A 14,623-nucleotide genomic window follows, 5' to 3' on the forward strand; every position below is an offset into this window, starting at 1 on the left:
AGTTGTTGGGTACTAACTCTGGGAACCCCTAGACGTGGAAGAGCGAGCCAAGCGGAGGTAACCGGTAAGCCCAAAAATTAAGGACGCCCTGCCAAGGTTTATGGCCGCTACAGACGTATGAGTGATGCCAGCATTGCTGCAGAGGTTGAAGGGGTGGGGGGGTCAGCCTGTCAGTGCTCAGACCATACGTCACACACTACATCAAATTGGTCTGCATAGCTGTCATCCCAGAAGGAAGGCTCTTCTAAAGATGATGCACAAGAAAGCCCGCATACAGTTTGCTGAAGACAGACTAAGGACATGGATTACTGGAACCATGTCCTGTGATCTGATGAGGCCAAGATAAACTTCTTTGGTTCAGATGGTGTCAAGCGTGTGTGGCGGCAACTGGGTGAGGAGTACAAAGACAAGTTTGTCTTGCAAACAGTCAAGCATGGTGGTGGGAGTGTCGTGGTCTGGGGCTTCATGAGTGCTGCTGGAACATACTGAGGCAAAGCATGATCCCATCCCTTCAGAGACTGGGCTGCAGGACAGTATTCCAACATAATGACCCCAAACACACCTCCAAGATTATTACTGCCTTGCGAAAGAAGCTGAGGGTAAAGGTAATGGACTGGCCAAGCATGTCTCCAGACCTAAACCCTATTGAGCATCTGTGGGGCATCCTCAAATGGAAGGTAGAGGAGCGCAAGGTCTCTAACATCCACCAGCTCTGTGATGTCCTCATGGTGGAGTGGAAGAGGACTCCAGTGGCAACCTGTGAAGCTCTGGTGAACTTTATGCCCAAAAGTGTTAAGGCAGTGCAGGGAAATAATGGTGGCCACACAAAATATTGACACGTTGTCCCCAATTTGGACATTTTCACTTAGGGGTGTACTCACTTTTGTTGCCAGCGGTTTAGACATTAATGGCTGTGTTGAGTTATTTTGAGTGGACAGCAAATTTACACTGTTATACAAGCTGTACACTCACTACTTTGAAGAAATTACATTTTGCTACAATCTAGTGTTGTCACATGAAAAGATATAATAAAATATTTACAAAAAATGTGAGGGGTGTACTCACTTTTGTGCGATACTGTATCTGTCACCCACACTGACATTTTTTCGCATGGAGACATGTCAAAATCCTAAAGAGTGTCATAGATATTCTTTAATGAATTCGCCTGATTGATTAGGCATGTGGGAAGTTACAGCTATAAATTTGCAACTATGCCTAGTGATAATTAGTTAAAAGTGTCCAAAACTAGTTATTAAAGTTATTAAAATAAAACATACAGAATATGACAAAGAAATGCAGATAAAACAAAATCTAGCACTCCTTAGTGCACTCCTAGAATAAATACAATGTTTTCTGTCTTTTAGATCTCCACAGCTGAAGGCGCTGGAGGGCAGGAAACTCTTGTGGTCTCCAACCCCGGAATCTGAGCCTGACAGGTGGGTGTGACAGTAGCTAATGCAGTAATAAATAGTCCTGGATTAATGCAAATAATAAAAAAAAAAAAAATGAATTTCAACTAAAGTGTTCAATAATGTTTTCAGTGAAAGTTGAAAGGCGTGTCTTTAGCAAATGTTACTTACCTAGGTGGGGTCAGTACTGATGGCTTTAGATTTTCTGCCCAGGAATTTGACATGTTAGAAAGCCTGTTGCTTATTTTGATTATACAGGAAAGCTAATTGTAATCAACAGCAGCCTTCCTTACTACTTCTGTAGGTATTTATAAAGCGCTGGCAATTTACACGATGCTTTACAATCTCATCAGTTCATGTCCTGAGGAGCTCACAATCTAGGTTTACCAGAACCATATAATATGAGGTCAAACGTAAACACTTTAAATTTGTATGTAATAGGGCAGGCCCTTGTTCTACATAGTTGAAGGTAAATCAAAAGGAAATTGAATAAGATTGTATAATGTATGGCATACATACATACTCGCGTAAAAAACATACAGTAGTTTGGCCAATTTAGACAGGAGCACATTACCTACCAGCAAGCCTTTGGAGTGTGGGAGGAAACTGCGGTAGTCAAAAGAAACCCACACAAGCACAGGGAGAACATGTGAACAGATAGCTCCCTGACTGGGATTTGAACTGGGGACCCTCGGTGCTGCAATTAATCATATTACAAAAAATAACGTACTATAGTTTTGTTTTTACAAGTGACATCCTAAAGGACAAATAATTGACACCATATAACCTTTTTATTTCTTCAGGAACTCTGGAATATTTACAGCTAAAGAGATCATCACAAGCTCCTCTTCTCCACCTGTTCAGTCAATCAACAAGTAAGTGATCGATCTATCCAGCTATACACTATATTACCAAAAGTATTGTGACACCTGCCTTTACACACACATGAACTTTAATGGCATCCCAGTCTTAGTCCATAAGGTTCACTATTGAGTTGGCCCACCCTTTGCAGCTATAACAGCTTCAACTCTTCTGGGAAGGCTGTCCACAAGGTTTAGGAGTGTGTCTATGGGGATGTTTGACCATTTTTCCAGAAGCGCATTTGTGAGATCAGGCACTGATCTTGGACGAGAAGGCCTAGCTCTCTGTCTCTGCTCCAATTCATCCCAAAGGTGTTCTGTCAGGTTGAAGTCAGAACTCTGTACGGGCCGGTCAAATTCCTCCACCCCAAACTTGCTAATCCATGTCTTTATGGACCTTGCTTTGTTCACTGGTGCGCAGTAATGTTGGAACAGGAAGGGGCCATCCCCAAACTGTTCCCACAGAGTTGGGGGCATGAAATTGTCCAAAATGTTTTGTATGCTGACGCCTTTACTGAAACTTGGGGACCAAGCCCAACCCCTGAAAAAACAACTCCACACCATAATCCCCCCTCCACTAAATGATTTGGACCAGTGCACAAAGCAAGGTCCATAAAGACATGAATGAGCGTGGGGTGGAGGAACTTGACTGGCCTGCACTGACTTCAACCCGATAAAACACCTTTGGGTTACATTAGAGTAGAGCCTGCAAACCAGGCATTCTTGTCCAACATCAGTGCCTAACTTCACAAATGCACTTCTGGAAGAATGGTCAAACATTCCTCTAGACCCACTCCTAAACCTTGTGGACAGCCTTCCCAGAAGAGTTGAAGCTGTGATAGCTGCAAAGGGTGGGCCAACTCCATATTGAACCCGACGGGCTAAGATACCATCAAAGATCATGTGCGTGTAAAGGCAGGCATCCCAATATATTTGGTTATATAGTGTATATACAGTATACACTATTAAAAGGGCAACTGAATTCATAAGCCAAAAAAGAAGATGACTATGATCATAGTATTTAAATATGCGTCTTCATATTCTGTAATACAGTTTTCTCTATAGAAAGTTGTCCTTTTTACAGAAATTGCAAAACTCAAGAGAGTACTCCATGCCTGCAGGCATGGCATCTTCTTCATACTGAAATGGTTCTTTTCAGTAAAAGCATGGAAAAAGTCTACCAGTACATCTGGTTCTAGCCTATTTTAAAAAAGTGTCTGGATTTGTTTCTAAATACACAACATTATAAAATATATATTAGTATTTAGAGCCAATTGACATCTTTTTTACCGTATGCGGTAAAAAGTGCAATTTTTTTCAATGTAGCCAAAGCTAACGAGAGGTGCGTTACCTTGGAGCAAATGTTTCTCAACTCCAGTCCTCAAGGCGCCCCAACAGCTCATGTTTTCAGGATTTCCCTCAGATGAAACAGCTGTGGTAATTACTAAAGCAGTGAAACAGATCAGATAACCTGTGCAAAGTAATGGAAAGCCTGAAAACATGACCTGTTGGGGCGCCTTGAGGCCCGGAGTTGAGAAACACTAAACCATATATACCTTTCACCATTTTATTTGATATCTGTTACTCCACACCTTGGAAGCCCTAATAGCGCTAGAAGTGACTGTGTTTTCTGAGAAACACTGCCTTGGAGTGTTGGAGTGCCATTAAAAATGAATGCCACTGCAACATATTAATGTGAGTAATGTGTTTAATGTAAGCATGGTGTACTGGTGTGATGGTTGTACCAGGGTTGCCAACTGCCAGTAAATTTACTGACAGTTTCTAAAAATCTGTGATTTTTTTTTTTTTTCTTTTACAACTGCCAGTAAATATCAGGGGAAATGAAATAGGATTGCGGGTTGGTAAGCCCATCCTGTACCTAAAGATCGATGTGTAATTTATACTTGTATATTTCTGTATTTTCAACAGACGTTTCTCATACAGCTCCACTGAAAACAATACAACACCGTCCACAACATCTAAGCCATCGCCACCACCATCCACCACAGGCAGCAAGTGAGTGGCCCTACTGTATAATGGTGGAACAGTAAATATTCTTCATAATTTGTACTATGCATTTATACCTGAGCTGGAGGAATCATTTAAAGCTTAAAGCTGTTGTATACTCTCAGAAAAAAGAAAAAGTTAAAAAACAAAAAACAAAAAAAAACCATGTAAGGCAAAAAAATATATATTTTTTTTAAAGAGTTACCCTCACTTCCTGTTCTGTCTGATACCTTCAAATCAACAGGAAGTTTGGGTATGTTTTCCAAGTAGAGACAATTATTGCAATAGAAAGTTAACATTCTATTATAGATACTACTACTTTCCTTCTTTTAGAAATGGATAAACACAGAGGGCGCAGTGGCCTAGTGCATTATCCAATGCTATTTTTTTATTGAAAGTAAAGCATAATAAATATCTACTCACAAACATATGTAGTTAAAACTCTCATCAGGTCACTGTTCGTGGCTCCAATCTCCCAGGCTGGCCAAATACTACAGTTGCCACCTGATCCCTTTAAACCTAAACACGTCTTAATTACACAGGTTCTGAGGCTAATTAAATGCAGATAAGGCACTAAGTGAATTTAATTACCACCTTAATCATCCACAGAACCTGTGTAATTAATGTGTTTGGGTTTAAAGGAATGAGGCGGCAACCCTTCCAAGGACTCGAGCTCAGGGGGGTCCTCACCAGGGTCCCTACTGGCTGACACGTTTCAAAGGTATGGTCCTTCTTCATCAGAGTCCGGGACTTTACTTTCAATACAAATTGTGTTGCATAACGCACTAGGCCAGTGCGCTCTCTGTGTTTATCTATTTTGCCAGTGTCTGAGGACAACCCCCCCTAAAGGGCAGCAAGGCTTGATGGGCATTATCCATTTTTGCAACTGAGCGACTTTTCCAATTGGGCTATCCCACTTATGCGCAGGAGATTATCATTGTAGATAAAAAAAAAAGTGCTGGAGTTGGAATTTATCTTTTTCATCAGAGCTATATGGACTTGTTTCCTATATGTTGTACATGAAAGCTAATTTCAGATATCGGTAGGCCTATACAAACATTATGAACACCACAAAACATGTTCTGTCTGTTATTCCTCCCTGCTCTAAATAAATGCTTCTGAAAATAATTTAAGATTAGCGTTGCTGGCTGTAGATGAGCCAAGACTGAGGAGTAATTTACCAGTTCCAAAGAGCCACCTATTTATGTGAACTTATTGAAAGCAGCACAAACGTGGTGAATGCAATCTCAACGTTTGTTCTGTGTATTAATTCTTCTTTTCTTTTTGCAGGCAAGCAACCTCATACATCATAAGGTGAGTTCAGTGCTATAAGCAATGTGATAACACAACATAACAGAATACAATTGAGTATTAGTATGTAATAATGCAAAAAAAGAAAATCAAAATCACATGACAATTTTTGAATAATGAAAAATACTGAAAATCGCTTTACATTTACTGAATATTCAGTTACAACAGTTTTATTAATGAGTTCACGATCATGGCAGAAAATAAACAATATTTTACTTATTTACAGGGGACAGCCAGTAAATGCGGTCTCTCAAGTGAAAAACCCAACTTTCTTCAATGGATACCAGAAAAGGTAATGATTTATTTCACAATACTAATAAGATATGGTGAAGTTGCATTGATTGACCAATATAAAAATCAAGAGCAAAATATTAATTTTGGTTAAAGGAACTATATTAAGCATGCAGGCTTCAAAATACAGTATTCACCACACCAAGGAACTTTATGAACTGCAGTCATGAAGCATTTCTAAATTTTGTTAATGACAAATCATTACCATTTCTCAAATTGCCCATAAACATTGCATGACAATTTATTTATTTGTTGATAGACAATCCAGTGGCCACTGCAGATGTCACAACCTAACTGCACGTCTCACTGCTCTTAGGTTGACTACTTTAGTAATATGAAAACAATTATGGTTTATGTCTCTGTAAACACAATTTGCTTATGGCACTTTGCGGGAAAAAAATAATAATAATTACCGGTAGTTCCAAACAGCAGCTACTTATGTTAGATTGTTATATTCATATACATTGTAGTTCAGATATGATGTTAAGCAGGTAATCCAGGGAACCCCGAAACCCAGGACAATCTAATATGGCTGTTCTACCCCATCCCATGCCTCACTTTTAGTCCTGAAACCTAATCGGCTAATTGGTGGCCACAGTGACCAATAATGAGGCAAGGGAGATGGTAGGGGGCAGACGAGACCTTTCTTTCTTTCTGAAGTCTTTACACAACAGAAAATATATTTCGTGGCCAGATATCTTCTTTTCTTTCTGCCCCTACCTATTCCCCAAATACAACCAAACATTCAAACCAGTTTATTTGGCAGAAATGGCCACGGCACTTTATTGGTTTAACAACATATTTACATAACCATATATAACGGAAACACTTTAATACTAATACCATAAATTGCATAATCTCTGCCCAGTTTTTGGAACTCGGGCAGCTTCACTGTATCAACATAAATATGCCCCCCCCCCCGGATTCCAGGGTGACCCTACCACATAAGATGCCGCGACAGGGTGGGAGCTCTTCTTCCTGGACAGCTGCAGACAATGCCCTAGACCCTTTGCAGCCCTTAAATAGCCTACTCTGGGGAACCAGAACCTTCCCCGGATCCCCACTGGATATCCCTCACCTGTACCTGAGCTAATTAGATGGCCAGAAACGCCTACCCTTACCTATACCGCCTTAACCCCTTACTACCTCAGAGGGGCTAGGTGGCCCCAGTCCCAAGAAAGTGGGCCCCAATACTTTTGCCTGCTTTAACATTCTTGTGTTCATGCGCATTTATTTTTCGATTTATTACTCATACGATTCACCTATCATTGGTTAGAAAATTGGTAATCTTTCATAAAATTTCCATCATGCCCGATCACTCAAATTCGATGGCCGCACGAAAATTGGCCATTGCTTTGGCCCACTAATGGTGCGAAATTCGAATGGAAATTCTTAGATAAGATTTTCGAAATTCGACTCATGTATGGCGGGCCTAAGGAAAGCTCGACTTTACACCCCCCACTACAGCTATGATAAGCCATCCCCACTACAGCTATGATAAGCCATCCCCACTCTTATAAACCTAAGTGGGCAGAAACAACTGTCACTTTCTCTACCCATGACTACTTCTCAATACGTAGTATCAAGGTAAATTTAGGTGTTTAGTGACCTTTTATAAATGTGCTGAGCCTGCAACCCACCCAACTCGTACAGCCATGATAAATGTATATACTTTCTTCCATTAAAAATATTTGTTATATTGTCAGCCAAATTCAGGCCCGGACAACCAGCCTTCCACGAGTCCCAACGGCTACTGGCTACAAAATGTCTACAGAAGAATACAAGAAACTGTAAGCAAAAAATATTGACATATTAATACTGTTTTGTGCTTTAGTGCCCCTTTATTGGGGATTAAGACTGCCACCTTTTTGGTTCTGGGAAAGCAAATGGTGAAGCTGGTCTTACTTATTAATAGTGTGTGTAGTTTATATAAAGCTGAACTCTGGAAGTGCTGTATATAAAAAATTACTTCCTTTGCACTCAGGAAGTTAAATGCTCATTTTTGCCTAGGGTTCCATTAAAATCTACTTTGACTTACTTTATTTTTCTTACATGTTTCCATTCACATAACTTAAAAAATAATTTTAAAAAAGCTTGCTTAAAATTCTTTAAAAGCTTTTTCTGTAATGTTGAAGAGGGGGCTATGGAGTTATGTTTAGAATTTTTTACCCTAGCTATACTGTGCTAGCAGACCTCATTATCAGTTGTAAATTAGATGTGCACACTTTTCTAAAAACGGAGAGTTAAAGATCTCAATTATCAATGCACTTAAACAAAAAAACTAAAAAAAACCCTGCCTTTTAGCCAAGGTTCACATTGACAGCAGAAATGAAATTGTGAAAGTTCAGCTGAACGCGCACGATTTAATTCCCGCATGTCAGTCCCAACTTTGGGGGCGATTTCAGAGACATAACCCACACAGATATCTATGGAAATCGCACCCCAATGTCGCCAAAAGTAGTACAGAAACTACTTTTGTGAACCGGCGTCGCACCGATTCGAACTGTGCCATTGCAGACGATTTGACATGTCAAATTGCATGCCAAATCGCTCCAATGTGAACCTAGGCTAAGTCTGTCCCCTGTATGCATATTCTAAACAAAATAATCTTCCTATAGAATGCTGTGTATAAACCTGCCCCAAAGAAACCGCTAGAAAATTACTTTCTTATTTTAAAAAAATACCAGCACCTATCCAGTATCTGTCCTGAGGAAGCTAATATTTTAGTGAAACATGTCGACCAGCAAGTTTTTGGAGGCATTACTTGAACAGGAATGTTTCTTTTACCTTGATGCAGCATTAAATTGAATCTTTGTACCGTAGGTCCAGTCCTCTATTACTGCATTATTGGGTAACTGGTAACTGGGTCCATACAGGGTGGTGTTTGTATGTTGTTTTATATGTTTTTTTTTAATGTTGTAATAAAATGGTATACTTTTTTATTTTTTTTATTTATTTATTTTTATTGATTCGCTCTCTCTCTCTTTCATTATGTGCCTACAAAGTCCGCAAATTTTTTTTTGACTTAGTCAATCCTTGAATATATATTTTGACAGCTGTTTGGCTTTAAAGTAAAACTAAAGGCAAAACATTTTGTTTGGGATAGAGCAGAGAGGGATTGGAACGCATGTCAGGTTTTATGGCTGTCTGTGACCTGTTAAGGAGAATCATCCTCTCTATTTGTCCTATTTACCATTATCATCAAAAGTAAATGAATGGGGACCCTAGTTCTGGTGACCTGGGGGCCCCAAGGAATTCTCCTAATTTGCAGGGATTTCTTTTCCCTTCCTGATTGGTTATGGGACATGAAGTAAAGGGAAATCTCCACAATGGGGCACAGATGGCAAAGGGTTATAACCATTCCTTGCTCGATCCAAAAAAAAAAGTTTTGCCTATATTCTACTTTAATAATTCTTTTATAATATAAAACGGGAATATAGACACTTTTTTTTTTTTCTCAACCATTTAGGCTGGGTTTACACTTAGTGCATAGAATGCATGACAGTAAAAAACCTTGTGCCTTTGCAACCACTTTAATGTCGGGATACATCCAGATGCCTGACTGGTAGCTAGCTTAGCCTCTCAAAGATCCACTGAAAGCCTAAGCCAGCCACTCCCCCCCCCCCCACCCCTGCAGCCTAGCACGGCGCTCCAGTGAAATAGAGCGCAGAGCAGAGAGCCGGTGACTGAAAGTCGCTGGTTCTCTGCTCACTGAAGACAGAGCACTGAGCAATCAACAGTCTTTGATAGCTCAGTCTTAAAGGCAGTGGGGGACAGATGTAGCAACAGATCAATGCTGCATCGACCCATGTGAATATGCTCTTTTAAACCCCCATACTTCTCTTTTTTTTGTTTTAAATTTCTCTTTATTTATATTTTAAAATATACAATACATCAACATTTACTCATACCTCAATCATACCTACACACACAAAAAAAAAAAAAAATGAAAAACCCACACAATACATCCCACCCTTCCCCCTTATACTCTATCTTACATATATTCTTTCAATTTCCCTGAGGTACAAAACTCATCCCATTTTTTTCCAATACTTTGAAATCTGATTTTCCACATACCCTTCTTCTCTCTTGTCTCTCCATATAATATACTTCATTCATCTCACATACCCAATCTGTTACTGTTGGACCAATCTCTTTTTTACATTTACGTGATATTACCACCTTTGCTACTGTAGTCCTATAATGCAAAAGCTCTGTCTCCTTCTGTCTTAATGTTTTCGGTGTAAGGGAGAATAACACTATATTTATATCTAAATCCAGTCCTATTCCTGTCATCTTCTGATATATTTCCATTATCTTATCCCAAATAGGGATGAGCTTCGTGTTCGAGTCGAACGTACGTTCGACTCGAACATTGGCCGTTCGGCCGTTCGGCGAATTCCGAACGTTTTGGCCGTTCGCGTCAAAATTCGAGTGACGCGCGCGCGGACCACAATGCACTGCGTTGGCGCAGTGCATTGCTGCCCGATGATTGGCCAAGCATGCACTGTGACCCCGCATGCTTGGCCAATCACAGCGCCGGCAGCGAGGAGAGCCATGATTGGCCACAGGCATCCTGCCTGTGGCCAATCATAGCTCAGGCTGTGTAGTGCACGCCCCACACTATATAAGGCCGCCTTTAAGGCGGCCTCCTGTAGTGTGTTACTTTGCATCTGAAGCAGTGGGTGTTCTGTGTACCTTCAACACAGTACACACCAATCGTTTTTGGCTGATTTCCTATCTTGCTGCTGTGTAGTGGTTGTTGTCTGTGCCCTGACTGCAGTATACACCACTATATTCACCTCACCTATATAGCTAGTGATCTAGCTTTAACCACTTAACAACTGCCCATTGCCGATTAACGGCTTCAGGGCGGTTGTTTAACTCAGAGAGGCCGTTAATTAACGGCCTCCCAGAATTCTGCTCTCGCGTGCCCCGAGGTGTGCGCACTCGAGAGCATCCGTGACCGCCGGGTCCATAGGACCCGGCGCATCACGGTAAACGGCCGCTCATAGCGGCCGTTTACCACGTGATTGCTCCGTCAAATGACGGAGTGATCACTTGGAAACAAACCGGCGTCATGTTATGACGCCTGTTCCTACCTCCCCTTTCTGTACCGATCGGTACAGCGGAGGGGAAAGAGATCGGTGTCAGCAGCGATGTGGGCTGCATCTGCAGTGCCCACATCGCTGCTCACCGAATTTAACCCCTCAATTCCCTGCCAATACTCTGCAATACCAGTGCATACTCTGCAGTACCCTGCCATTACTCTGCAGTGCAGTACCCTGCCATTACTCTGCAGTGCAGTACCCTGCCATTACTCTGCAGTGCAGTACCCTGCCATTACTCTGCAGTGCAGTACCCCGCCATTACTCTGCAGTACCCCGCCATTACTCTGCAGTGCAGTACCCCGCCATTACTCTGCAGTGCAGTACCCTGCCATTACTCTGCAGTGCAGTACCCTGCCATTACTCTGCAGTGCAGTACCCTGCCATTACTCTGCAGTGCAGTACCCTGCCATTGCTCTGCAGTACCCCGCCATTACTCTGCAGTGCAGTACCCCGCCATTACTCTGCAATGCAGTACCCTGCCATTACTCTGCAGTGCAGTACCCTGCCATTACTCTGTAGTACCCCGCCATTACTCTGCAGTGCAGTACCCCGCCATTACTCTGCAGTGCAGTACCCCGCCATTACTCTGCAGTGCAGTACCCCACCATTACTCTGCAGTGCAGTACCCCGCCATTACTCTGCAGTGCAGTACCCCGCCATTACTCTGCAGTGCAGTACCCCGCCATTACTCTGCAGTGCAGTACCCCGCCATTACTCTGCAGTGCAGTACCCTGCCTTTACTCTGCAGTGCAGTACCCCGCCATTACTCTGCAGTACCCCGCCATTACTCTGCAGTGCAGTACCCCGCCATTACTCTGCAGTGCAGTACCCCGCCATTACTCTGCAGTGCAGTACCCTGCTATTACTCTGTAGTACCCCGCCAATGCTCTGTAAGACCCTGCCATAAATTGCCATACCCAGCCATACTCGGTGATACCCTGAAATACCCAGCCATAGACGCCCCCCACCCCTCACCGCCCTCCGGTGCTTCTACCAACTCGCCAGTACGATCAAAGCCAGAATCTTTTTTTTATTTTTTATTTCAGGCTTCCCAGCCTAGAGGTGAGATGTGGGGTCATATTGACCCCCCAGATTTCACTGTAAAGAGGACCTGTCACCCCATATTCCTATTACAAGGGATGTTTACATTTCTTGTAATAGGAATAAAAGTGATCAAAAATATATTTTTGGGAAAAAAAATGTCAAACTAAAATAAATAAAGTAAAATGAACAATAAAAAAATAAAATAAAAATTAAAGCGCCCATGTCCCCATGTGCTCGCATGTGCCACACATGTGAGGTATCGCCGAGAATGTTAGAGCGAGAGCAATAATTCTAGTCCTAGACCTCCTCTGCAACTCAAAACATGTAACCAGTAAAAAAATATTTAAAGCGTCGCCTATGGGGATTTTTTAAGTAGCGACGTTTGGCGCCATTCCACGGGCATGTGCAATTTTGAAGAGTGACATGTTTGATATCTATTTACTTAGCATAACTTCATCTTTCACTTTATGCAAACATTGGGCTAACAAGTGGTTAATAATAGAGCTTGCAGTCAGTAGTGTTAGGAGTGCGTGCTGTCTGCGTGCTCTGTACCCAGTACATACCGCCATAATATAGGGCAGGCCCCTACTTTCAAACATCCAACTTACAAACATCTCCTACTTGCAAACGGAAGGAGACAGCAGCAAGTGAGATGAAAAAAGATGGACGACAAAACAAATTATACAGGGGTGATAACCCTTCCCTATGTTTTCCAAAAAGCTTAAAGATAGTTTTTTTGACTGGAGCTACACTTTAAAAATGTACCGGTTGAAAATGACAAACAGATTCAACTTAACACAACAAACCTACACAGTCCCTGTCTTGTTTGCACCGCCTGTATACTGCTGTTCTGAGTATATAAGGCCTGGGGGCCACACGCATTTCCTTTTTTTAATATGGGTACGGGGTTCCCCTTAATATGCGTACAAGACCCAAATAGGCTGGTAATGGGCAGGGAGGGCTACCCATGCCATGTTTCTCAATGATTTTCAACCATATTGCAGGAACCAGATATAACATTAAAACCGCAAGCAGTTTTAAATGGTGTTATTTCCGTTTAATGTCATTTTGTGCAGGGACTGTTCTAAACACGGGAAACACGTGGCACTTCACAGGCATACTACAGACACCCCGCAGGCACCATATTTAAAGGAATATTTCACTTTTTTTTTTCACTTTAATCGTCATTAAAATCAGTGCTCCCGCCAAAACGGTAGTTTTTAAAACTTTTTTTTGCAGTGACCCATGTCCCCTGAGGCAGGAGGCAGGTCGCCAAACCCTTTTTAGGACACTATCTTGCATATTAGCCGTTAAAATGAGCACTTTCCAATTCGAACGTTCGAGTCCCATAGACTTCAATGGGGTTCTAACGTTCGTACCGAACGCGGGGGTCGTTCGCAAGTTCTGGTGCGAACCGAACCGGGGGGTGTTCGGCTCATCCCTAATCCCAAAATGCTCTTCTCTTATAACTATACCATATATGTTCTAAAGTTCCCTTTTCTACCTTACACCTCCAGCAAATTTCAGAGTTCCCTTTATTTATCATGTTCATTACCACTGGACTCCTATACCATCTTATTACAATCTTCTAATTTTTCTCTTGATATTTAGTTGCTATTGATAGTTTATGTATTCTGTCGAATGTTTCTTCCCATTCTTTCTCCCGTAGTTCTTTCCCAATTTCCTCCTCCCATTTTTTTACTCCTGCTATTTTCTTAATATTTCCAGAAGGTAATAGTAAATTATATGTCTTAGATAATTTTATATTCACTTTATCTTTGTTTATAACTAATTGTTCAAATGTAGTTAGTTGCCTATTGATCTTTATCACTATTGGGTCAATAAATGTTCTCAACTGATAATATTGTATCCATTTGTTTTTACATTCGTGTCCCAATTCCTGAAACGTTGGCAATTTTCCCACTTCTCTTTTTTAATATTATAGCCTGACATCTTTTGTATCGTGTTTTTTAAAAAAAAATTTAGGGCACCATATAATGTAAAAAGCAAGTCGGCAGACCTTTCAGATGACGAGACAACGTTCACACAGCAGGAGCAAGTTAAGAGGTGACAATTAGTTCTATAAATTAAAAGAAGCAAATGAAAATTTTTGTAATTTTTTTTTTTTTATTTTGTAAAAAGGTTTTTGTATGCAGTAGTGGAAACGTGCCTTTTCTACACCTAGAGGATAATACTGTATGGTTGAGTTACTAAAACTGAAGAGTGCAAAATCTGGTGCAGCTCTATATAGAAACCAATCAGCTTCCAGGTTTTATCATCAAAGATGAATTGAACCAGCGGACGTTAGAAGCTGATTGGCTACTAGGTACAGGTGCACTAGATTCTGAGTGATCCAATTTTAGTAAATCTCGCCCTGTGTTTTAACTCTTAGTCAGGGAAGTCAAGCCTTTAAGACCCCTTTTCACAGTGAAGGTGTTTTTCAGGCACTTTAGCGCTAAAAATAGCGCCTGTAAAAAGCCTCATCTGCAATCCCAGTGTGAAAGTCAGAGTGCTTTCACACTTGCGCGCTTCGCTAGCAGGACGTCAAAAAAAAGTCCTGCAAAGTCTTGAAATCAATGGGAAGCAGCGC

General features: G+C 41.3%; 1 protein-coding gene across 6 annotated transcripts in view; it reads left to right on the forward strand.

Moving 5' to 3' along the window:
• Positions 1-14,623, forward strand: part of ZNF185 (zinc finger protein 185 with LIM domain) — a 199,465-nt gene that overhangs the window by 64,385 nt on the left and 120,457 nt on the right. For all 6 annotated transcript variants that reach the window (XM_077450315.1, XM_077450407.1, XM_077450665.1 and 3 more), the window contains exons 4-10: positions 1,365-1,436; positions 2,213-2,284; positions 4,199-4,285; positions 5,567-5,590; positions 5,814-5,879; positions 7,585-7,668; positions 14,020-14,100. In XM_077450315.1, the coding sequence (XP_077306441.1) occupies positions 1,365-1,436; positions 2,213-2,284; positions 4,199-4,285; positions 5,567-5,590; positions 5,814-5,879; positions 7,585-7,668; positions 14,020-14,100 (486 nt within the window). The remainder of the gene's footprint in view (positions 1-1,364; positions 1,437-2,212; positions 2,285-4,198; positions 4,286-5,566; positions 5,591-5,813; positions 5,880-7,584; positions 7,669-14,019; positions 14,101-14,623) is intronic.

The sequence above is a fragment of the Lithobates pipiens genome, unplaced genomic scaffold, assembly GCF_037356315.1.
Source record: "Lithobates pipiens isolate NorthernLeopardFrog02 unplaced genomic scaffold, aLitPip1_a1.2 Scaffold_1, whole genome shotgun sequence".
Taxonomy (NCBI): domain Eukaryota; kingdom Metazoa; phylum Chordata; class Amphibia; order Anura; family Ranidae; genus Lithobates; species Lithobates pipiens.